General features: G+C 37.9%; 1 protein-coding gene across 1 annotated transcript; it reads left to right on the top strand.

Annotated features, from left to right (window-relative positions):
- Nucleotides 1-22,020: 22,020 nt before the first annotated feature.
- On the top strand, nt 22,021-26,748 carry LOC112183313 (F-box protein At3g07870). Its single transcript, XM_040513573.1, has 4 exons — nt 22,021-22,156; nt 22,686-22,842; nt 23,633-25,005; nt 26,372-26,748. Exons 3-4 carry the CDS (start codon nt 23,648-23,650, stop codon nt 26,478-26,480), a joined length of 1,467 nt encoding a protein of 488 aa, XP_040369507.1. The 5' UTR covers nt 22,021-22,156; nt 22,686-22,842; nt 23,633-23,647; the 3' UTR covers nt 26,481-26,748.
- The last annotated feature ends 448 nt before the right edge of the window (nt 26,749-27,196 follow it).

The following is a 27,196-nucleotide window of genomic DNA, read 5'->3' as shown; positions in this document are numbered from 1 at the left end:
AACACTTAGGGTTTTGATATAATTGGTGCTAGGTTTAAGAACATGAAATCGACTTTTCGTTTTGTGTAAACTTGAATCAAAGTAGTAAAGGTTTTGTGCAAAGACCGAATTTAATTAAAGAGGATTGCAATTAGGTGGACTTTTCCATACTAAGTTGTACACTTGAGTTGATAGCCTTTCTCTATGTCTAATGCGTTGAACATGTCATGATTGACTAGCTTTCTAGGGCTTGATTGCATGTTTGATAGGATTAATCTAGGTGCTTTCGCTTAGGTTAATTAGCATTGAAAAGTAAAATATGGGAAATCATTTGCTTTCGAATGTTTCACATGATCAACTCCTATCTCATGACATTTAAAATCAACTATAGGAATTGTAATTGGATTTCTTGCATATGGATGTGGTTTTGATCTTTGTTCCTTGCGATCCACCCTTGTATATATGTTTTTACGTTTTCTTTATTTTATTTATTTTAACTTTAATTTTAAGAATCCTAATCCCCCCCTTATTTTTGTTCACTTGTATATATTTATTCTTTATTTTATTTTTGTAAATAATACTTTATTATTTAATTCTTTATTTGTTTATACAATTGTATATATTTATATTCTTTATTTTATTTTTCTAAATAATACTTTTCTTTATTTGTTTCACAATTACAAGTGTACCCTCAATCCCCGGATAGAACGATCCCTACTTACTTATACTACTAACGACATTTCAGGGTTAAATTGCGTGCTGCTTAGAGCGACATCAGCGGTCGTCAGGGGTGTCCCTTGACCTGACTTCTTTTGAGCGATTGTGGATAAGGAGAGCACCAACCTCGTCTCGGGGTTCTTTGTGCCTCGTGGTGAGGGCTTTTGCTAAGGTTCTTCAAAATCACACAATCGATACTCGACGTCATAGATCGAGTAGAGCGAAAATCACTGGGAAGTGGGGAGAACTTGCTAAAGCGTGACTTTAGCTTGGCTGGTTTGCGAGGGTGCTTGGCTGGTTTGCGAGGGCGTTACTCTTGCTTGGCTGGTTCCGTAACCGTTATGGTCGCTGTACTACAGTTGGCTCCCGAGGAGACTAGGACCAAAGCACGTTGACAGAGGGTTTAGTGGCATTGACAGTCTACTTCTGAGGATTCTGGGACTGGAGTGTGGTCACCAATAAGGGAAGGAGAGGGGTTGCTCTAGAGAGGCTTGGATAATCATAGAGATTAGTTGATGAATTGTGTGTGTTTTGTTACTTGTCGTAGCCTCTATATATAGGCTACCAAGCCAAAGTGGTTGGCCTTAAACAAATCATGATGGAGCACTAATGGAATTGTTAGGTTTAAACACTTAAACACTAATAGAATTGTTAGGTTTAAGCACTTAAACACTAATGTAATTGTTAGGTTTTCCAATTCATCCACCATGAAATGTAGTTGAATGCTTCCCCACGTGTATGCCATATTCCTTAATTGAATGGAGTATGAATATTCACGTGGGCGTGCCTTTTCTTGCAGCTTGCATAATCTTCCATAATTCTGCAGGTAGGCTTTATTTAGCCTCTAAATAATATATTTCGAACTTGTCGACAATATATAGCTTGAGCCACTGACATTGGCTCAATTTCTCCAAAACACACGCCTTGTCAGGTTAAAATGCTCATTTTGGGTTCAAACAGCAGCACTTACTGATATAGTAGAGAAGCAACCTCAACCGATCCAAGAAATGTAATCAACTCCAATGGAAGGTTATGTGACTTTACTTGGACACTAGGAAGTTTGTTTTGAAGCATATTGCTGATATCTATGATTCATCTCAAAATTAGTATATTTTGGGTCATTTTATTGATATATTGGAGATGAACTATATATATTTTGGGTAATGGCTTCTGCCATATTAGATATAGCAATACTAGCTTGGGTTAGAGCGGAGATGAACTAAATCATGTAATTATTATGGTCTGGGAGAACAATGACCATTTTTGTAGTTGCTCTTGGATGAATGAAATCTGTGTGGCAAAACTAATATTTGGATTTATGTTTGAAAAGTTGATTGAATGTACAAAGGTGATTGTGTATTGTATAACACCATATGTATGCTCATGTTGGAGATATATAGGCATAGATGTTACATCTGTCCCCAATTGAAATAATAGGTATTTGTATTTATGTACAATGTGGAATACAAGGGTCTACTAGAATATGTTTTTGTATTCGTAAACAATACAAGTATATATCATTCAATATGTATTTGGATGAATTTAGAATACGTGGGGTCCACATTATTATTTGGGGACACTTGAGATATGTGTTCCATTTAGCAATAGGAACACTAGCAATAGGCACACATGTGATATATGTCTATATAGCTCAATGGAGACATCAATGGGGACACATATTTGTCAAAAGGCACACTTATTATGTGTCCAAGAGAAACCGCGATGAAATAAGAGAAACCGCGAGCTACTTGAAATCCGAATTTGAGATGAAGGATCTTGGGAAAACTCGAATCTATCTAGGTCTTGAACTAGAACACCGAGTTTGTGGAATATTAATCCACCAGTCTGCATATGTCCAAAAGTCAGGCGATATAACATGGACAAAGCACATCCTGCTAGCACTCCCATGATCGGTCGAAGTTTGGATGCAAGGAAAGATCCATTTCGTCCAAAGGAAGATGACGAACAAGTGTTGGGAGCTGAAATTCCCTAACTAAGTGCAATAGGCGCATTATTGTACTTAGCCCAATTTACTCGACCAGACATTGCATTCTCAGAGAACTTGTTAGCTAGATTTAGCTCAGCGCCAACGCAGCGTCACCGGAATGGTATCAAGAACATCTTCGATACCTAAAAGGAACCATTGACTTGGGACTGTTATTTCCCTACAGAGAGACAAGAGGGACCGCAGATGGAACTGCAATCCCTAAAGGAAGTGTTGATGGATAAAGCTCCACTCCCTACACTAAAACGCCAAATGACGTTTTGGTCGTTTTGCTGATACTGGGTAAGTCTCTGACCCACATAAAGATCGTTCTCAAACTGGTTATGTATTTACCAATAGGAACACAGCAATATCTTGGAGATCAACCAAGCAAACCCTTGTGGCTACCTCCTCGAATCACTCAGAGATTATTGTTGTACATGAGGCGGTTCGTGAGTGTGTATGGTGAAGAACTATCATTGCACTTATTCGAGGGATTAGTGGTTTGAGTTCTACCAATGAAGAGCCTACTTGCATTTATGAACACAATGCAGCTTGCATCGAACATATGAAGCTAGGTTATATTAAGGGCGATAACACAAAACACATATCGCCAAAGTTGTTCTAAAATCAGTAACAACAGACCCTCCTCAAGATTCAAGTGAATCAAGTAAGGTCTGAGGAGAATGTGGCAGATTTGTTCACCAAATCACTGCCTAAGGCCACATTTGAGAAACATGTGAAAAGAATAGGAATGAGAAGACTTTCCAAGCTCACTTGATTAATGTAATGATCAGGGGGAGGTGTAGACGTCAGGGGGAGTCTAACACACACATGTCATTCTTAAATGTAGAAGGTGCGTTGTGCTCTTTTCCTTCGACCAAGTTTTATTTTTGTCCCACAGGGTTTTTATTGTTACTTGGCAAGGTTTTTAGTGGTCATTCTCAAATGTAGAAGGTGCGTTGTGCTCTTTTCCTTCGACCAAGTTTTATTTTTGTCCCACAGGGTTTTTATTGTTACTTGGCAAGGTTTTTAGTGAGGCAACAACTCAAGCACCATTTTGTCTTTGACTTGGCACAAGGGGGAGTGTTAAAGGAAAAGCACATTATGTGCCTTCGTCAAAGAAACAGACGAAGAGGGAATCAAACAATCACAAATCACAGCTCAATCAGCATTTAGTATCATCAATGTAATTGATATTTCCGTTGTAGTCCTATCCCTATATAAAGGGGTTATGAATGAAATGAGTAGACAATTCCAACCCATTTTTACTTTTACAACGAGGTTAATTGAATTGTTCTCATACTTGATTTTCTAGTTTAATGACAGCTATCTCTAATGTGAATTACAATTGATTTTTATCTTCTTATGTTTAGTTTCTAGACAAAATGCTTCAATTGAATTTTTTCTTTCTAGTTTCGCATATTATTGTGATTCTATGAATCTATTAGGTATTTTTTTTCCATAGCATTCTTTTTTAGTTATATCAGACACTCATCTTAAAAACAATTGTTATGCGCTCTTCGTTCGACTTACATACTTAAAGCGTTTGAACAACGGCAAAAGAAGTTATCATGCTTAGTCAAAACTTTAACATATACTATCCCAATTTGCAGTTTTATTATGAACCTTGTACAAAAAAAAAAAATTTTGATCACTAAAAGATGAAAGAGTTCATCAGAAATGAAGCACCACAATCAGAGCAATTACAGACACCTGAGGCTAGCAAACCTGGTAGTCGTGCACTGGTAAGCTAGGTTGGGATCAACAAATTTAATTATTCAACATGGTCATATCCGAATATGAAATACTGTTGTTTTGCTTCATGGATGACTTCCAACATTTATAAGTGCACCATCGAAGTATTATTGATGTTTTGGCTCATGCAGGCTCCTAGCTCAAACCCAAATCTGAGTAGCACTAAGCCACTAAGAAGAAAAGGAAGACCCAAGTATTCGACTTTAGGTTGCCACCTCAGGAGTTAACTTGGGCCTTAACCGATGCTAAGAGTGATGGGTGGACCTCATATATCCATGATGCAAAGATCCCAAATAGGGTCAAGAATCATTACTCTAGGACATTTGCATCCATCATTAGAGGAAATATTAAACCTTGATTGTTTTCATGATGATCTATGAAGACTATGGTGGTTGAATCTTAATTTGAATTTATCCTAGAGGGATATGTCAATATTGAGCCATGCTAGGCTACTCTAAAATGACATAATTGTAATTACCCTAGAATTTAGCATTAGTAACCAACGTAACCAATACAATGTTAGAGTAATCGACCAAAGTCTGCCCTAACTTATTTTTATAAACTAAGGACCACCCTATGCAAAGAGGGCTTCCCCAATACTATTATTAACAAGAACCATTAGCATGTCCTTCTCTCTTGGACCTAGAGAGGCTTCCACATGCCCCTTTACCAATTCCATCACACGTTTAGCACTAGAGCTAAACTTCATCTTCTTCAATTTCTTCGATTCTAAGGCAGATGTAGCCTCCAACTTCTAAGGGTTGACATCCCCCATCCCCAGTTTATTACGAGAACCCAAAGGGGCATGTATATCCCTTCCTCTTTGGAAAACCTTAGCACAAAACGATTGTGTTTGCTTCTCATCGGAAGCTTGTTCTTCATACCCCAATATGTAGCCATGTTACCATGAAAGCCTTCGGATTAGGTTTCTTCTTCCAGCGGAGAAGGGGTCTTTGATCTAAAGCACCAAAATTGGCCAAACTTATCCCTTTTACCCCAACAACATATTTTTATTCTCACTAACCCAAATTAAAGTGAAATGACAATTTTATCCCTAATCTAATTAATGAATTACACCACTCTCTTTCCCCTCTCTCTCGGGCAATGGCCGAGGCAATCTCCGGTCGAGCTCCTCTTCAATCTCTACAAGTAGACCGATCTTACTCGCTCTCAGTCAAACTTGCTCACCTCCTCCAATTCTCGCCTACGCAAGAGGGCCGGGCCATGTCCGCCATTCTCCTCTGGAAGCAGCTCACCAGCGACGACTCTTATTTTTGGCCCAGGCTCTCTTCGACTAGGCAGTCCACCCGGGATGATTCTCTTGTCCAATCAACTCAAAAAGAGAGCGTTGGAATCAATCAGAAGTGGCACTGCTCAGATCTACCGCCTTAGCTCCGTTGATCGAAGCCTCGCGCACCGACTTCTCTTTCTCCACCTCCACTTCCTTCAAGGTCTATATTCCCCCACACTCGCTAAATGACGTCGGTTTATTCGAAAGCTTCTAAATTTGGTCATGAATCAGTCTATTTCGGAGTCTTGGATTCAGCAAAACAGAGCACCTGGATATGGAGTTGTTGAATCAGTTTCTCTGGTTTTGTTAGCCTATATTTTTATATAATGTTAATGCTTCAAATTTTTCTGCTTTAGTTTCTGTAAGCTAGAATTGGTTTACTTTTTACCAGGGAACAATTTTTTCGGTTTATGTTTTAGCTGTGGTGTGGAGTTTTGATGGCTTTGTAAGGCCTAGAAGGAAAAAAAAAAGGGAAAAAAAAGTTTTTTCAAGGGGCAATAAAGGGATATTAAGGGCTAATAGACGTCTATTAGGGGCAATAGATGTTTTGAATTGATGTAATATCCTCGTTTTTTTTACTTTGATTATTTGTCTAAATTTAGAGAGATTAGTTCCCATTCCGGCGACTGAAAGTTCTATTGGGGGGCAATAGACCTTTATTGCTCCTCTAGTGGGGGGCAATATAAGTCTATTAGGGGGCAATAGACTTCTATTGGGGGGCAATAGACCTCTATTACCCCTATATTGGGGGGCAATAGACCACTATTATGGGGCAATAGACTATTGGGCAGCAATAGACATCTATTGGGGGCAATAAACATTTCCGGCAACCTATGAGATCTCTAACGACCACTTTGGGGACATCCGGTGAGGTTTTCAATGAAGTCCGGTGGGCGGCAGCTGGTGACCGGAATCCGGCAAAAGTTGATCAGAATCAGGCGGCCGGTGACCGGGCTTTGGCGAAGCTTCCTATGGTTTCTCTCTCTTCCACTCTCTCTCTCTCTCTATATGTAATAAAAGGGTAAGGGTAAGGGTAAAATAGTCTAAAAAATAAAAAAAAGGCAAAAAAAACTTTATGAGGTATTAGGGAAGACCTCCTTAGAGTGTTTTGGGTAAGGGAGAATTAAAAAAGCTTAATGGAGTAAGTGGGAAAAAATCCCTAGAAATGGGTAAATAGACAAAAACTCACCTCCCCACAACATAAGAATTCCTTGAGATTGCCACGCGCACCGGTGGCCCTAAACGAAACCCTATCATTGTCATAAAGGCCAACGCAGCAGCCAGACTAGTGAAAACCTCTTCAACCATCGAAGCAGATCCAATGCGGTGCTGAAAGTAGTATGAGAAACCCTAGAGTTTTGTTGTACTCTCTCTCTGTAAAAATATGTTTTATTCAAACAAAATTTAAGTTATTAAAGACAAAACAGTTACTAAAAAAAGAAACATAAAGTGTGAATTGTAAAATTAGAAGTGTAAATTTACTCTCCAAAAAATAAGAGTTAATATACCTATTACAGTCTTTTTTTTTATTAGAACCAAAAGAGGCCAGTCTTTTTTGGTCTCCGAATAATTAAGAAGTCATTGGAGATTTCAACGGAAACCTCATTGGAGGTCGCTAGACTCCGGAGATCTCTAAAGAGGTCGTCGAAGATCTTATAGGTCACTGGAGACTTTTATTTAAGGGATTTTGTCCATGTACCCCATTTCTAGAGATTTTTTTCCCACTTACCCCATTAAGTTTTTTTAATTCCCTCTTACCCAAAACATTCTAAGGAGGTCTTCTCTAATACCCCATTAAGATTTTTTTTTGTTTTTATTTTTTTTAATACCATTTCACCCTCACCTTTGTTACTTAGAGAGAGAGAGAGAATATGGAAGAGTAAGAAACCATAGGGGACTTCGCCAGAGCCCGGTCACCGACCGCCGGATCAGGTCATCGATCACCGAAATCCGATCACCGATCACCGGAATCCGGCCAACTTTCTCCGGATTCTGGTCACCGGTCTCCGGAAATGTTTATTACCCCTAATAGACATCTTTGTCCCCCAATAGAGGGGCAATATACCTCTATTGCTCCCCAATAGATGTCTATTACCCCCCAATAGAAGTCTATTGGGGAGCAATAGACATTTATTAGCTATGTATTGCCCCCCAATATACGTCTATTGCCCCCTAATAGAATTTTTGGTAGTCGGAATAGGAACTAATCTTCCTAAAATTATACAAATAAAACTTTGATTAAAGAAAAAAAAAACGAAGAAATTATATAAATTCAAAATGTCTATTGCCCCCCAGTAGACATCTAAAACTTTAAAATGAGTAGATTACATCAATTCAAAACGTCTGTTGCCCTCCAATAGATGTCTATTGACCCTCAATAGACATTCAATTTTTTTTTTCTGTCCCATTACTTAAAAAAAAAAACTAAACTGATTTGGACACCCACGTCTTCACCGGTACCAGAGTGCAGATGTTCCCATTGGTGCACCTTGGGGATGAGTTCCAAGAGGTCTTGGTCCAGCGCCAAAGCTCGCCGAACCTGACCGGAAAACTGATTGTACGAGGTGAATGGCGATGCTCCTCGGAATCTCGCCGGAGAGAGAGAAGACTGGTAACAAACTCGCCAGCAGTGACATTTGTCAGGAGAATGGAGCGGGACTCGGTGTTGGAGACACTACACCAATTTCGGAATCAGACAACACATATCAGACGACAGCAAACATTTTAACTGTCGTCTGATTTAATCAGACGAAAGCAAGAAATATTGTGTCGTCTGAGTTTTCGAATTAGACAACAGTTTTTTCTTGGCTCTTGTGCAATATCATTTCAGACAATGGTTTATTTTTTTGATGTTGTCTGAATGAATTAATTCAGACAACAGTTATTATGTGATGTTGTCCAAGGTTCATTTATACAATGGTTGATTTTTGCTGTTGTCTGATTATTTTCAGTCACACAACTGTTATTAGGTGTCTGTTGTCTGATATCTTGTAAGTCAATGGCTACTGAAAGATGTTGTTTGATTTAAGTTGTTCAGACAATGGTTTTTAATTTGTCTGTTGTTACATGAGTTTCAGACAATGCACTTTATTTGATGTCGTCTGAGTTTTAGATTTTTTTTTTGGATACAATGAATAGCTGACTTTAGTTAGGGTTTGACTTATACTTTTAACACTTATACTCTTTCAACTCGTTCCCTCTCCATTCCATCGAGCAAAACATCCAGTCCGCCTCCAGCTGAAAATCACTCTCTCTCACTCTCATCCCTCAGTCCCGCTCTCAGCCCAGCCCTCAGCCCCGCCCTCAGCCCGCTCTCAGACCACGAACCCGTCTCTCTCGATCAGCACCACCCTCAGTCCCGCCCTCAGCCCCGCCCTCAGCCCTCGATTAGTGTGAATCCTGAAATCATGTTCGATATCATGTCCCAGTAGGTTGTTAAGAGATTTCAGGCAAATAGGCTTGAAGTGCGAAGTGTTAGATGTGTTTTTTTTTTGGGTTGCCCAAGCTCGATCTGCTCCGACTCATTCACCCTGCTCCCTCTGAACTTTAGGTACTCAACTTTGTTTGATTTTACTCTCTGGGTATTGCTGAATAGCCATTTGTGTGATTAAAGTCTGAAGCTTTTGATAAACTTTAGAAGAAAGATTGAAACTTTGGTTGCTGTCATTCAAATTTTGCATATTTTTTAGTTATATGCTTAGCTTTTGATAAACCCATTTGATATATTAAAGAAAGAATGAAATTTTGGCTGCTGTATCATTAACATTTACATATCTGTTTTATAGCAGTAGGTGTAATTAGCCTTTTTAGCCTATTGATGAAGTTGATTCCATCTGAAGCAGAAGAGCCATCTTACCCCCACCCCACCCCTTTTTTTTTTTTTTCCAGATTTTGCATATTTATTACGGACCATTTAGTTCTAGCATTTGGTTGGGCTTAATTGTTTACAGTTGGGATTGGTTGGGAGTTTATGGATCCCTAAGTAGTAGTAACTGTTTTTGAAAAGGGTTTATTTGGCTTTATCAAATTGAAGGAACTGTTGTGGTTTCTCTTTATGTGCATAGTGGCCTATACTACTTGCTTGTCATGATCGTTGTGCTATCATTACCAGTTGTTCGAAATCTTTGTCTGATGATCATGAGTTTTTAGATTTTATTTTAAACTCCTCATGGAACAATTTAAGATTGTGAGGTGTTCTGTTTTCAAGAATGAGTTCTTAATATTGTATTTCTAAATCATTATATTACTGATTGTTCTATTCTGTTCCATTGATGATTATAGACTTTAGTTTCAAAGAGTTCAATCAGTTCTATTCTTCATGGATAACCAGCTGTTATTCCTTCTATTTTTCCTATAGAATAGAAACTAAAGAGTTTATTTGTTTGGATAATAATAATAATAATAATTGTGCTAGCAGACTCTAAAGGAAAAACTAAATGATAAAAGAAATTAATTACTTTCTGAGTTAGTTTGTCGACTTGATTGTTACCCTATTCGAAATCAGACGTGCACAGCTTATGGCCATCTTTGTAGCATCATGGAAATGCTCTGTCTCCTATTTGGCTTTCAGTCTTTTACTATTCTATTTTTAATGGGGGTTTTGGCATTATGCTTTACTACATCAGCCACAAATATAGAATAAAATTATATAGGGTTTAGAATCTTGGGTTTTTGAAGTGTTACTACAACCAAGATTACAATTTCAACATTTTTCACAATTAACTACTGTTCTTTCTCTTTTTTTTTTTGGATATAAATTTCAGTCATGAGGACATAAATGATATTCAAATTTGGTTCGACATAGATATGACTTGGACTTTGATTCAGTTGGCTTCCCTTATTTTGTTTTCCAATTTGGACTTTTTCAAAGCAATACTCAATTATCTGAAATGGTTGGGACAACAGGGTAGTTAATTAGTTAAAGATAGGTCATGAAATGGGGTTAAAGGGTGTATGTCGAAAGAACGTTAAACATATAGCTGTACTAAAGTATATTGTACTAAGAAAAGATTGATTAAAGACCGTGGACTTTACTAAAGGGTGTATGTCCCGCTACTAGCATAGTTGCTGCTATAACTGATGCATGTATAGAAACCACAATACATCAAAAAATATATAGCTCCTCCAAAGTTGATATTTCTTATGCTGGTGTTGCTGAGGTTCAACCAAGTAACTGCCTTTTGTTCTAAGCTAATTCTCATAGCTTTTCTGCTCATAGAGAGCGATCCAGAGAGATATCAAAGAACGATCCATAGAGAGATCGGGTGTGTGTTTTTTGCTTTGTAGGAAGTCTTAGTGAACTGTTACAAAGCATCATTAGTGTTTTTTTTTTGTCTATAATGTTATTTTCGTACAATTAGTAATAAAATTCTTCAATAAGTGTTTCATTTTATAAAGTGGAAATCCTTCATTTAATTTGTAAAACTTTCCTCCTACCTCTACTTGGTTTCTGATTCATGTTTTTTCTTGCATTGCTTTTGCAGCAAACGTCTGCGGATCTGAAAAGCAAAGGTTGTCAATTTCTGGGTATGGTTTTTATAGGTATGGATTGGTTGCCAAGACCATTTGCTATTTTCTGTATTGTTAATGGCTCCTAAAAACCAATGTTTCCTCAACATTCCTGGTTTGATTTTCATGATTCTTTCTGGCTTTTTCATCACAGAGTATAAATATTTTGTGTCTTTTGCTTCTCAGTTACATTTTTTTTTCCAAGAAAATTCTGTGGGTAATAGCAGGGAAACATTGTAATGATTCTGTACTCTTTGACTGAATCTTCAAGTTCTCCGAAGCTGTTCATCTAAAACAAAAATGCTAGTGATTACTTATATATCTTGGTATTGAGTCAAAAATGGGATCTTAATGATGCAACTTCTTCTGTTGGTTCTTTGTTTCAAAAGTGTTAAAGTTTTGAACTTGGAGATAACTTTTGTATGTATTGTAAATTTGTCATAGGTAAATTTGATGATTGAAAAGGAATCTCGGCGGATGAACTAAGGAGGCTGGTGGAGGTAGATAAGCTTATTGCTGTGGCAAACTAGCTTAGATAAGCACTTTTGGTGAGTGTTGCTAAGCTCTCTCTTATTTTGTACTAGTGTAGCATATAGGTTTATAATATATGTTGTTGTGTTTGTTGATGTGGTTGTTGATTTCGTTATCATTAATATGATGCAATTTATAATATACATGTTCGTTGCTGTATATTTGTGATGATTGCAATGGCTGCCTAAGTGCTCTATGATTCTATGACATGCATATATATAGTACACTTGTGGTTGCGATGAAATGTTAGGTATATTAAGTTGTTTTGTTTTGTGGTTGCATCCTTGGAATATTTATATGTTGTCTGGCTTTCATTGTAAGATGGACAAATCATGGATGCATGCTGATAGGAGATCGCGAGCTTTTGAGTTAGGAGTTGAAGAATTGATTATGTTTGCATTAGAGAGTGGTTGTGATGTCAATAAGGTTTGCTGTCCTTGTATGAGATGTGGTCATGGTAAATCTTGGAAGGCTAGGGTAGTAAGGGATCATTTGGTTGAGTTTGGTATTGATAAAACTTACACAAAATGGATATGGCATGGGGAACTCTCGTCAAAGGAGAGTAGCGAACCCGAAGGGAATTCTGAAACTGTAGAAATGGCAGGTAATGACACTGTGGGGGGGGTCTAATGATCATGAGTTTTCAGTAGACTCTGATGAGTTTTTAAGGTTTGTTGAGGATGGCGACAAACCTCTTTACCCTGGCTGTACGCGTTTTACCAAGTTAAATGGACTTGTTAAAACTTACAACCTCAAAGCAAAGCATGGGTTGAGTGATGCTTGCTATTCTGACATGTTGATATTGATTGGAATATTGCTTCCAGAAGGTAATGAAGTGCCAAGTTCTTTTTATGAGGCCAAAAAGAGTTTGTGTGCGTTGGGAATGAATTATGAAAAGATACATGCGTGTCCTAACGACTGTATCTTATACAGGGATAGTAATGTTGATACCACTAGCTGCCCTACTTGTGGTCTCTCTAGGTGGAAGTTGGGAAAGAATAAAGTAGAAAAAGTCGGGGTTCCAGGGAAAGTGTTGTGGTATTTTCCACCTATACCTAGATTTAGAAAGATGTTTCAGTCGACTAGTACAGCTAAAAGCTTGACATGGCATGCTGATGAGCGACTGAAGGATGATTAAATGAGGCATCCGGCTGACTCCCCTACTTGGAAGTTAGTGGACGATAAGTGGCCTGCTTTTAGTTTAGAGCCTAGGAATCTAAGGCTAGCGCTGTCGTCTGATGGTTTCAATCCCCACAGTTCCCTTTCTAGTAGATATTCTTGTTGGCCTGTCATACTAGTGACCTACAATCTTCCCCCATGGCTCTGCATGAAGAGGAAGTACATGATGCTCACCTTGTTAATCTCTGGACCTAAACAGCCTGGAAATGACATTGATGTCTATCTCCAGCCCTTGATAGATGATTTGAAGATTTTGTGGGATGGGGTTGAAGGGGTATATGATGGTTATAGAAAAAAGTACTTCAAACTTAAAGCAGTGCTCTTTTGGACCATTAACGACTTCCCTGCATATGGGAATTTGTCAGGCAGCATTGTGAAAGGGTACAATGCTTGTCCTGTTTGTTTACAGCATACCAAACCTCATAGGCTGGCTCATGGTCAAAAGATGTCGTATATGCGGCATCGGAGATTCTTACCACGTTACCATCCTTATCGAAAACAGGCAGCAGTTTTCGATAACACTGAAGAACGTGATCTCGCTCCTATTCCATTAAGTGGACATGAGGTGCTGCAAAGAGTAGAAGCTATGAACTGGCCTTTTGGTAAAAAGCACCCTCATCCTCCATATAAGGGTGCTGAAGATGAGAGTAGATCATGTTGGAAGAAGAAATCTATTTTCTTCGAACTTGAGTACTGGAAGTTTCTTCCCGTTCGACATAATCTTGATGTAATGCACATCGAGAAAAATGTTTGCGATGCATTAATCGGTACATTGTTGAATATTCCTGGGAAAACCAAAGATGGGGTGGCTGCTCGTTTAGATATGGTGGCAATGGGTATAAGGGCTGGTCTGAAGCCTAAAATTGGGGGGGAAAAGGAGAAATTACCTTTGGCAAGTTGGAATCTCATGTTAGAAGAAAAGAAAACAGTTTGCAAATCTTTTTTTGGCATGAAGCTTGCTGATCGGTTATGTTCTAATGTGAAGAGTTTAGTGTCCATGGATGATCTACGGCTTGTTGGTATGAAATCACATGATTGCCATACCGTCCTCCATCACTTGCTCCCCATTGCAATTCGTTCAGTATTAGAGAAACCAGTTAGATATGCTATCATTAAGTTCTGTCTCTTCTTCAAGGCCATATGCAGTAAAGTCATAGATGTAGAGAAGCTAAAAAAAATTCAAGCTGACCTTGTCGAAACAGTTTGTGATCTTGAGAAATTCTTCCCACCGTCCTTCTTCGATATCATGATTCATCTTTCGATCCATCTTGTTAGAGAAGTTGAGCTATGTGGCCCTATTTTCTTTAGATGGATGTACCCTTTCGAAAGGTACATGAAAACATTAAAAGGATATGTTAGGAACCGTAACCATCCAGAAGGTTGCATTGCTGAATCATACATCGCCGAAGAAGCAGTAGAGTTTTTGGCAGAACGTAATCTAACTGAACCTACTGTTGGACTACCATCTAGCAGTACATCTGACCAGAAGGGGAAGTGCAGACCTATGTCAGGTGCCACAATGATCTATCCAAATCAAAAGAAGTTGCAGCTAGCACATCTTTGTGTGTTGCAGAATACGAATGAAGCAAGGCCCTACTTTGAGTAAGTCATGTGTTCTGTTTATTTGTTTTTTATTTTTTAATTTTTATACTGTGTCATTTCGGTACAAATAAATACATGTAGTTGGAGTTTACTAAAGGTTTTGCATTTTTCTTGTCTTTTGTAGTGAACATTTGGAATGGTTGAAACATGTTCATCCAAATTTTAAAAAAAATAAGAAGTGGCTAAAGGAGAAACATAATAAAACATTTGCGAAATGGATACAAGACAAGGTAAGTACAATGATCTGTTTATTCCAGTACCTTTTATAGTTTGGGTAGATATTAAGTATAAATGACAGTTTAACTAACCATAATGTTATTTCTTTGCATGAAGGTTGCTGCTGGGTGTATTGATGATCATATTAATGTTTTGGAACACTTAAGGTGGATTGCTGATGGTCCTAGTTCAGAAGTACCAACATTCAGTGCTTACAAGATAAATGGGGTTAATTTCAACACCAAGGATCGTGATGATGTTCGAGCAGTTCAATGCAGTGGTGTTTCATTGTTCGCCAATGCAATGCTAATCTCTAGTGCGAAGGATAAAAACCCGGTTAATGATGATACGACTTTTTATGGAGTCGTTAAAGATATATGGGAGTTAGACTATCATAGCTTTAGGGTTCCTGTATTCTACTGTGATTGGGTTGACATTGATAAGAGCATTAAAATAGATGATTTGGGTTATACATTAGTAAATTTGAATAAGTTAGGTCATTTTAATGATCCTTTCGTGTTAGGTACAGATGTGAAGCAAGTCTGTTACATAGATGATCCTCTTAACGCTAATTGATCTGTGGTCGTACGATGTCCTGATAGGGATTACCATGCAGGTGATGATGAGGAGGTTAGAGTCATTGAACTTGAGAACGAGCTGTTTGATACCACAATGCCTTCGATCGACACTACAGATGTAGATGGTGACCAAACTAGCAATTATATGCGGGATGGTGACGAAGGAATATGGATTGACTGATGAAATGTGTCAACTCTTAGTTTAGGGTTTATTATTGTTATTGTTGGCTATGTACTTTATTTATTTGAATTCGGATGAATCTTTTTTTAACTTGATTTATGAATCGTTGTTTTTACTTGATTTGTTTCGTTTCTTATCAATGACAATGTTCCTTATCTGTTAAGCTTTCTGTTTTCAAGATTGATTTTTTTTTTCTTTAAACTTGATAATTTTACAATAAGGTCAATATATATTGCTTTACTATATATGATCTAGCATGCCCCATTTATATTTAACTAATTCTCATGTGTTTTTGGTTGTAGATCATGGCTCCTTCAAAATCTAGGGCTGCCACTAGAGCAAGGCAGAATATTATCAATGCATTGAAAGTGACAAGAGCGAGATCTGCACCAGAACTAGCATATTCTGGTCAGTCAAATGCATCAGAAAATAAGCCATCACCAAAGAGAGCAACGACATCGTTAAGGGTCAGCAAGTCATTGACAAAGCATAAGAAGAAAAAGTCATCTAAGGCATCCAGCCCAGAAAAAAGCGGCTTAAAGTTGCTGAAGCGTGGTTGTGTTACAATGCACAGGATTATGAGAAGGAAAATTCTTGGGGTAAAGTTGAAAGTCTTGTTTAATCAAAAGGGGTCGCCTTATGGTGCTGCAGCCAAGGAAATGCAATCATATATTGGGGTACTAGCACGTACTAAGGCACCAATATGGAGACCTTCTTGGAAGCAGGTCCCAAAGGATCGAAAAAATAAGATTTGGAGGTGTGTCGAGGTATAAAAATACTGATCCTTCTTTTCTTGATTAATATAAAGATTCCATGTTCATAGACTGGTTTTAATTTTTGCTTTATCATTTGGTTAGATGGCATTTGAGGTACCTTCGGAGGCAAGGAGAATGGTCCTATCTTCAGCTTCACAGAAGTGGAGAGAATTTAAGAGCAAGCTGACTACACAGTACATCATCCCACATAAGGATGAACCTGAATTGTTAGAGTATCCCCCAGCTGATTACAACTTCATCGAGAAGTCTCATTGGGACATCTTTGTAGCTGATCGATTGTCTGAGGAATTTCAGGTACAGTTTGTTTGTATTTTCATGTTTTCAGAACTTGGATAAATTATAACTACTCATGTTATAACTATAGTGAATTGAGTTATGATGGTCATTACTTTGATGGTTTATAGGAAATGCAGAAGGTGCAAAAGGGAAAGAGGTGTAAGAACAAGTACCCTCATCGCATGTCGCGTAAGGGATACACAAATCTGGAGGCTGAATTGGTGAGCATATGTAGAGTGATTTACTTTTATATCTTGCATGCTGAGTTATTGTTAAGGTTAAATGGTTACTTATAGTTATATTATTTTGTAGTCTGAAATCAATCCTGATTCGGAAATCGACCGAACAACAATGTGGATAAAGGCACGGCAGGATAAACACGGCAACTTCAAAGATGTTGAGGTAGAGAAGTGTGCCGCAGACATAGTAAGTAAAGTGTTATACTTGTTTTAGCTTATCTAAGCCATTTACTACAACTACATTACAAGATATACAACTTTAAATCAAAAACTGATTTAAATTAAATAAAATTTCTTCTTTTAGGAAAAGCTGAAGAGACAAGTGAGTGACGGTGAGGTGACATCTTGTGGCACTGATGATGTATTGACAAAGGCTCTAGGTAACCGTGAACACCATGGAAGAGTGCGTGGTGTGGGGGGTCATGTCAAGCCTAATGTATATTTTAACCTACTGAGGCAAAAAAGGAAAATTGTTGAAGAGAGAATTAAGGAAGGCTGCAAGAAATTAATAGAGGAGGAGGCAGAGAAAATTGTGGCACGAGAGAGAGCATATTGGGCTGCAACAATAATGAGGTTGGAAGCAAAAGTTGATGGGAAAACCCTTCCCATTGAGTCCCCTACGGCAGGCCAGAAGGACCATGGTTGTGGACAAGGTAGTTGCTCTACTTTGCGGGAGAAGTGTGCATTACAAAAGATTGAGGACGCTGCTGGTATCTCTGCAAAGAAGCGGTTACACTTAGTGGATGACATTGCGAAGGAAGTGGAAGAAGATAAGGTTGTACAGGTTCCGGTGGAAGAACCAGCTGCTGTAGTAGTTCATGAGAAGGCTATTGAGTTGGTTGAAGTTACACAGCAGGTATATATGCTCTAATCTACGACGTAGATAAATTAATTAAACTGTTTTGATGCATGTGTTTGATTTGTATATTAATAATCAGTGTTGATATGTCGAGTTGTCCTAGATGGCTGAATTGGTTTCTCTTGAAATATGTGTGATTGCATAAAACAGGAACTTAAAGAGTTCGAGTGCAGATTGGCTTTAAGGTCGATCGACAATATTGTTGCTATTGCAACCATTGTTGAAGTGGACACTAATTGCGAAAACCAGACACTTCATGGTGTTGCTTTGGAAGAAGGGAATGTGCGAGTGTCGATTCTGCGTCCACTTGATCCTCAAGCTAAGGTTCCATTCCCAGTCAACGATGAGATAGTTACTGTCAAAGATGCTGTTGGGACTTACATTGCTTGGCCAAGGGACCTCATACTTCAATCCCCTCCCGACACTATGAAGGTAAACTAACTGAAACTGCAACTGAAGCATGCATGTTCTTCCATTGTTCTTCCATTGTGTATTTAGTAATAACTCGATATGTTATCATGTAGAAACAACCAAATAAGTCCAGTAAGGGTTTGAAGAAGAGGAAAATGCAATTAGGCAGTCCTGAAGAGGAGAATATTGACATGAAGAAGCTACCAAAAGATTACCCTGCACCTTTGAAGTGCTTGTGGATTTGGACAAGGGACAATTTGGCAAATGGGAGGACAATCTCCTTCAATTTGGAACAGAAAGTGTTTGGCATCGACAGGAAGCATTATCTGTTTAAGTCAGACATTCATGCATTGTGTACAATGACTGAACTATCAGGTGGAGTAATCTCAATGTATATATGGTAAGTTGGAAAAATCAATAGGCTCCGATGAATTATTATCTCATAAATGTATTCAATATGTATACTCTTATTTGTTTTCAAATGTATTAAGGTTATGTACTTTTACAGCTACTTGCATGAAGTCTTGAAGAGAGCAAAGATGTCACACATGGTTAGCTTTGTGGACCCTTCACAGATTGGAGCAGCTGGAAGTGGAAATACAACGGAAAGATCGTGTTTTCTAGCAAATAGGTTCACAACTACAGAGAAGGGCCAGATTTTTTTGTTGCCGTATAATGCAGGGTGAATGACTTATCTTGAACTTGTCTAATTAATTACTTCAAACATGTCGTTTAGTAAGTAATATATATATATATATATATATATATAATAAAAAAATTGCAACTGACTTAATTTCTTGGTATAAAATTATAAGTAACCATTGGATGTTGACTGTTGTCAATCCGGAGGAAGAAACTGTCTATTTCATGGATCCATTGCGGCGTCGACTAGTTGGTGGAGAATGGCAAACTGTTGTAGAAAAGTAAGTCTGACCAAGTCTGTGATTTTGATAAAATACTGGAATGATGATTTTTATGTTGGTTTGTTTGTTGCCGATTGATTAAACTTACTGCTGTCTTCTATTTTATTGTTGAAGTGGGATCAAAATTTACAATGCTCAAAGAAATAGGTCTGGCCGGAAATCAATAGTGTGGCAAAACATGGGAGTATGGTAGTATTCATAATTGTAGGTTCAGATTTTGTACATGCTATGGTTAGTGCACTGCTGAGATTTTGTAATGACTGGTTTTAGGGTATTCCGGCACAACAAAATGTGAAGGACTGTGGCATATTCATCATGCGGTACATGAAGGAAATAATTGAGGATAAGAACCTGGGTTTTGCTTCAAAGGTAAAGCCTTAAATTTTAGTTCGACAGCTTTATAACTTAATGTTCTTGTTGCTGCATGATGTTGTGATGTTGAGATTGTACTATGCCTTTTGTTTCAGTGGCAGCGACGATCCGAATTGTTCTACACCCAAAACGATGTTGATGTTGTGAGGTCAGAGTGGGCTAAGTTTGTGATGAAGTATCATATTGCATAGCTGTGATGGTTGTTCAAGGCAGGGCTCTTATTTTGGTATTTTGATCACCTGCCTCCTGCTAGCTGGTTTTAGTTTTTTCTTTAGTTATAGGCATGGTTAATGCGCAGTTGAAGACATTTTTGTTTTGGTATTTTGATGAGCCTCCTGCTAGCTAGTTTTAGTTTTAGGCATGGTTAATGCGCAGTTGAAGGCATTTTTGTTTTGGTATTTTGATGAGCCTCCTGCTAGCTAGTTTTAGTTTTTGCTTTAGTTATAGGCATGGTTAATGCAATGTGGACGCGTTTATGTTTTCCGGGCTTTATGCAGTTATAGCCACTTAGGCAATGTTAATTCTTATGTAAATGTTGGGATGAATATTGCTGATGAATGAAATGGCTTTTGGAATCAAGGATGTGTTCAATTGTACAGAATGTATGTCTTCTCTTATATCTCAGACAATTCAAAACCAACAGCAAACCATTGTCTAACAAATGAACATGATGAAAAAAGAAAGAAAAATCTGTTGTCTGAATCATATATCTACAATAGTTATTAAACATATTCAGTTGTCTAACAAGATATGACAAAAAAAAAAAATATGTTCTGTTGTCTGATGAAAACGAAGACCACAGAGAATTGAAAAGCTACAATTGTATGAATTGATAAACTACTACAGCATCTTGGGAGGCCATATGGTTGAAAAGAGACTTTAAGGATCCATGAAGCAAGAAAGCTGTAGTTCAAGAAAATCTCAGACAACAGTCTATTTTAGGATGCAATAGTATGAAGCAATGATACACAATGGCTTTAATAGTTTTGCTCTTGTCTTGTTCAAAGTCAGTCAATAGTATTCAATTACTTTGCAGATGTACAAGCTTCCTTCAGACAACAGTTTTTTTACAAATCAATGTTCTCTAAATTTTCATTACACGTCCATATTCTTCTAGGGTCTGTCAACTGAAATTACTTTGCACAAGAGTTAAGTTGCCAATTGCTGTTGTTCTTCGTGGTATTCAGACAACAGACAATATAGTAGTCGATGTTGAAGTAAACTTTATCAGACGACAGTTTTTGGTATTATTGTTGTTGTTCTTCGTGGTATTCAGACAACAGACAATATAGTAGTAGATGTTGTAGTAAACTTTATCAGACGACATTTTTTTGGTATTGTCTGATTATGTATCAGACGGCATTGAGATAGACAACAGCAAACTCTATAATCAGACGACAGTGAAAAACTGTCGTCTGATTGAAAAATTGGTGTAGTGAGATGAGGTGACCGTTAATGGCTTTGAGGCGACGCTGTGGTACTAGAAATGAACTCAAAATTGCAAAGCCCAGATTGTCATCACGGAGGAGAGAGAGATATATAGCATGGAGGAGAGAGAGAAGGGAGATGGCACCGTCGCGGTAAGTCGAACTGGTGGCCGGAGAGAGCAGGCGGTGAGGTCAAGGGAGGGCGTTGTCGTCTTCAGGCGTGGATGCCATCACTGCGCCGGATATCGGAGATATGAGAGAGAGAGAGAGAGAGAGAGAGAGAGAGAGAGGATATGGAGGGAGGAGAGAGATAGAGAGTGGCATGTTGCAATTTCTTAATCAGGTTAAGGGTAAAATGGTTATTTCTTGTTAAATTGTGTAGGTGGGAATAAAAATTTGTTGCTGGGGTAAGTGAGATAATTTTAGTTTATTTTGGTGTTTTGGGTCAATAAAACCGGATGCCGGACTCCAATCACCTGTCGCCGAAGGTAGCCTGAGGTCCCCAAATAGGTCTTTGAAGATCTTATAGGTCACTGAAGAGGTCGCCGGAGACTTTTATTACCCTAAAATAAAACTCAATAAATTCTTATTGGGGGGCAACACAAGTTTATTGGGTTTTATTGGGGGGCAATAAAAGTTTACTGGGTATCATTTCGGGCAATAAAATCGGACACCGGATTCAGATCACCAGTCACCGGAGGTCTCTAAAAAGATCGTCAGAGATCTTATATAGGTCGCTGAAGACTTTTATTACCCGCAATAAAACCTAATAAATTTTTATTGGAGGCAGTAAAAGTTTATTGGGTATTTTTGGGGCGGGAGGGAATAAGTGTCTTCGTGTAACTTATGAGATCTTCGATGACCTCTTTAGGGATTTCCGGCGAGGTTTTCGGAGAAGTTTGATGACCAGCTATAGGTGATTGGAGTCTAGCAACCGGATTCTTGTGGCCGGTGACCAGAGTCCAATGAAGTCTCGATAACTTCTTTAAGAAGACAAAATTGTCTCAAAAATAAATTTAAAAATAATAAAAATAAAAAAAAATAAAAATTTAATTAGATATTAGGGCAACAAATATGTAATTTATTAGGGTAAGTAGAAAATTTTTTTCAGAGTAAGTGAGAATAAAGTAAAACGATTCCCGCGCTTTCCATTTCATCAGCCCGCCAAAAATAGAGCCTTTCCCTCTCTGACGCGATATCCAAGACCCCTTGGCCTCTCTCTCTCCCTCTCTCTCAGTCTCATCATCTTTCAGACGTACTTGAGACTCAGAAAAAAACAGCCCAAAAAGAGCCCCCAGGATATCAAATGGATGCTTAGCTCTCACAGTACTGGGAATGCTCTCTCTAAGGTCAGCCACTGAAATCGTTACCTCTGCTCATCTGGGTCTTTGTTGTCTTGCTCTATTATCCTTTAACCACTTTGTTTCTTTTTGCTGCTGTTGTTGTACTTTTGTTATAATCTGGTGATTTCTTTATTATAATCTGGTGACCTTTTAGGCTTAGTTTTGTATTATTTGGAATAGGTCTAGGGTTTGGTTTATTGATTTCAAGAATGAGTCTACGGATTATATATGGTGGCAGGTAAATGGGTCTAGACTTTGTTTATAGCATGATTTTGATGTTTTGGCAGGGATTTGGGTATTCCAAACCTTCTGAACGTCTAGTACCACAACTTGAAAGTCAGAAAGCTAGACTATAGTCTGGGGTTTTCATGAATGTTTATCATAGTTTCTTGTTTTCCCTGATTATAGTCTGGGGGTTACTTATTAAGCTTGCATTTATTGTATGGCCTTGTCAATAGTTAAACTTTGTCGCGCTGGTCGAATCTCTACATGTTGCATACTGTATGTTAACTATGATACCTCTTTGATTATGTAGGGAAATTGGTTTGACCTGAAGAGAGACCGTTATTAACTAACAGCATAGCACTCCTTGCCTTTGTCTCATAATTGCTTGGATTGGTGGACCGTCTGAATGACAGCGGGTTAAGTGGGTCAATCCCCAGCGATCTTGTAGCATTCAGCCTCAACGTTGTGTGAGTGCTTCTTGTACCAATTTAGTTCTTCTAACCCTTCCTTTTTGTCCTGCAAATGTGGAAGTGTTCGTACTATCTATTATAGACACTAAAAACAACTGAGTTATTTAAAATTGCCACTGTACAAATAATGTCAATTACATTCCCATGAGAAGCATGGATCATTTTTATGTGGATGTTATCATTTGGATCATTCTCATTTGCTATGTGCTCTGTGCTTCTGCGTATTGTATCAGTCCAGTTAGAGTAAATGGTCTTGGGATTGATCTAACTTTACAATATATTTCTTTGAATTTAGAGTTCTATCGATCTCCTTCTGTTGCTTTAAATTTTCTGTACTTTTGAGTATCACTGGAAAATGTGTCATTGTTACAAGTGCTTCCAGATGTGAAACTTTTCTAGTTTGACATCGAGTAAAATGTACTACTGTTATTTTTGGTTTGATTGGGTGCTAGAATTTCATTTGTCTCTGGAAGTTGGGCTATTTTTTTTTTCAGGTAATCCTTTCAGTTCTCTACTGTTTCATTTTAAGTCTTTTTTCTGGATTTGTCTTAATTTTATGTTTAGTTTTTCTTCTGATAATATGGAACTTTAAAATTCTCAATTTTTACTTGAGTCCTATCACTGTTTTTTCTTGCAGCATATATATTATATGTCGTTATTTTTTTCATTGAGAAATAGAATTATATAAATTGTTCTTTCCCCACATCAGTCGTTTTAGTTGGGTCCAATTTGGCTTGGTGATCTATTGAATGAAATTATGATCATACTTTGTTCTTTCATTCTATAGGTTCCTAGGATAGCTATGAAAAGGAAAAGGAAGTCAATAGCTTATCCCACCAAAGTAGGCAACAAAGATGAACACATTGAACAAATGGGCCCTGTTATAACAGATCTTCCTAAGTTTATTTGTCAAATCATTCTACTAAAGCTCCCAACACGCAGCATTCTCATATGCAAATGTGTATGCAAGACTTGGCGTGTGCTAATTTCAGACCCGGAATTTGCCAAGATGCACTTTGCACAAGCAGAGGCCTATCCCATGGTCCGACCTTGGGGACCAACACGGGTGTCAAGAACCCTTTACTTGGTTGAACCTGAAGATGAATTCAGTTTGGCTATAAAGGACAAGGACTATTTGTCCGATTGTGACTATGGCTCATTGAAGTTTGACAAGTGTCATTTCCGCATGAATCTTGCCAAATATAAATTACCATTGCGGGATGCTGAGAAGGTAATGAATAATGATGATAATGTCAATCTGATGCGTAATAGGAAACATGGCTCTAAAAGGATGCCTTGCATCAAGATTAGGCCCAACGATCACAAATACAATGTGGTGAATTCGTGCAACGGCTTCCTTTGTTTGTCTGAACCAATTTTTAATGACCCAGTTGTTGTCTGCAACCCTGTAACAGGAGAGTTTATGCACCTTCCTGAAGCTTCTAAGCGGGAGAACCAAAAGGTTACCATCCATTGCGGAATTGGTTTCAGTCCAAAAGCTAACAGATATAAGGTGGTGCGAATCTTTGATCAAGGGTCACCTCATCCTATTACGATGGCTGAGGCACACACTCTTGGGTCAAGTTCATGGAAGCTCATTGGTAGTTGTCCCTGCTCATCATATAACCAGCTAGCGTTCCCCACCTATATTGAAGGAGCACTTTATTGGTTTTACTATGATCCTTTAAAATATGTCATACTTTCATTTGACTTGGACAGTGAGAACTTCCAATCACTTCCACCACTGCCTTTTCAACGAGAGCAATATCGTAATGTGAGCATGGGAGTTTTGGGAAATTGCCTTTGTGTCTGTGATGCTCATGGTATTCATATCAATTTGTGGGTACTGAAAAATCATGGTGCAAAAAGATCTTGGAGGAGGAAGATTTCTATTGAAACAGATCATTTTGGGTTTGATGGTGAAAGGTGGCCTTCTGGCTTATATAAACCAATGAAATACTGTAAGGATGGGGGCTTGTTGATGTTTAACTATCGTACTAACGCGTTGATTTACCATCATCCAAAAACCCACAGATTTATTTATCTCAAGCTTCGTGGCATCAAGTCAAATTTTTCAGCTATCAGTCATGTTCCAAGCTTTATTTCACTCAAGGACATTTTGGTGGGGGATGATGTCAACATACTGAATATAAATTCGAGGTAAGAGTGATAGTTTGAAGGTAATTTGACATGCACACAGGTACACAAATATGTGTTATATATTTAAAATTCACTCCATGTTCTCACAGTATTGCTCATAATTTGTCATTGTGGTTGCGGTTTCATTACTCCATCTATGCACACACTATGGTTCATTAATTTACTTTCAAACTGTCAATTGTCACAGTGATATATCTTTTCTTTTGGGACAATAATGCAGTTCCCATGTTGAAATAGCCTCAATTAGAAACAACCATTACAATATTTCAGCTAGTGGGAGCTTCTCTAGGGGTAGAAGAACACTGAATACATTATATACATTTTACACATCATGAAATATGATTAATGTAGTCCGTAACATTATTTGTGTTAGATCCTTTCTATGTCCACAGACTTTCCAAAAAGATGAGTCCTTTTCTGGCAATTGTTATTTGGTTTTTTGGTGAGAATATACATGTCCTGTAGTGAAAACTATTGATGGCGCTTTGCCAATATTTTGATGGCACACTGAACACAACACACACACACATATTTTATACCATGGAATATGATTAATGTAGTCCATCACATAATATTTGTGTTAGATTTTTTTTATGACTGCAGAAATTTCCAAAATTTCCAAAAGATGAGTCCTTTTTAGACAATTGTCAATTTTTTTGGTGTTAGGCAACTGTCAACTTTTCTGGTGAAAATATACGCCCTAGTGTAGTGAAAACTTTTTATGGTACCTTATACAAGATTTTGAAAAAAAAATAAAATAAAAAACTGATGTTGGCATTAGTTCTTAATTTTTTTATATTTTCTTAGTTTTTCATAAAATAAAAAACTCCTTAATCCATGTACAAGCGCACATATAAACCTATACATGTATATCTGTTTGTATCTGCAAGTCATGTTGCAAGATGTAGGATTTGGTTTTTTCCATTTGTGTATATTGCTACCTTATCCCTTATTGTTTTATATATCACATTGGGGATGTAGAAGCTGGCAAAGATGGTGTATATTCTGTTTTTAACAGATTACATATCGAGCATTAAGAGAATATCATCTGATCCACTATTTCCAAGTGCCTAAAAACGAAAAGTTCTCTATTTGAGGGGCTGCAATGACAAAATACATAAGATCCACTCTTGTGAGGCATCAATTTAGACCGTATTGCATGTTTTCGTATCTCATCTAGTTGTTATCTAAGATTATCAGAAGAGACTGTCATGCTGATGTTTATACAACGGTACACATAAAGCCAAATAAATAACAGCAATTTTTGTAATTATTTTGCTTTGCAGTTATAGGGGATACGTGCTTATTAGAAAGTGACGTTATGAAACTACTTGGAGTGACTATTATTTGTTGAATTATTTTGTAGGTGTGCACAGATGAAGCTGCTAGGAGAGACAAGAGCTCTTTTTCTGGAGGAAGAAATTGCAGATTTAGCATCAGACTTTTTCACGTCTGATAGTAGCGATGAAGACTAAAATAGATCTGGAGGGCTGAGTTGTCGAGTGCACCGTGTCCCATTTTGCTGAAGGATTATAAGTGGCCGTAGTATCTATGTAGTTGGAACCTTGATTCCTCTCACCTAAACTGACCGGCTACTATTTTGTTCTAAGCTACTTTTGTTAGTCTTGCGTCCGAAATTTACTTATCATGTTTATTGCATTAGAATGCTAAAGGCTTTGCTTAGTAGGGCGCAAGTATTTCATCTATGGTTTTCCAAATATTAAGAAAGATCGTTTGTTAACATGTTGATTGTCTCTCCCAAAATTACTTGTGAACGTAGAGTTTGATTGAGTTAATTATCATGATCTTTTTTTTTTCTTTAGCAAAGAAGCATTCTATTAGAGAACAAAGCAGAACAGAGAAGAAGGGCAAAAACCCATAACAAAGTCCCATTCTCAAACATCAAGGGGAATAGCACTTGCATCATACAAAAGGATGTGAGGCCGATTGATGACTCAATCTGGAGGAGACACTTTCTGACTAGCGAAGCGGGCCACAGTGAGGCGTGGACCACTATCAGCTACAAGAGACAAAGGAATGAGAGAGATCCTTGATAGTGCAAACTAGAGGGGCTATAAACTACTCTTCTAGCACAGAAGGCCTAGATAGAGCATGAAAAGAAAGGCAACCAACTATAAAGACTCCAAAAGAGCGCACCCCTCTGCTGCACTTGCCGAAATATCCCCTCTAG

Source organism: Rosa chinensis, chromosome 2 (assembly GCF_002994745.2).
Source record: "Rosa chinensis cultivar Old Blush chromosome 2, RchiOBHm-V2, whole genome shotgun sequence".
Lineage (NCBI taxonomy): Eukaryota > Viridiplantae > Streptophyta > Magnoliopsida > Rosales > Rosaceae > Rosa > Rosa chinensis.
Note: the sequence above shows the minus strand (reverse complement) of the source record. Positions and strands in the feature narration are given on the sequence as shown.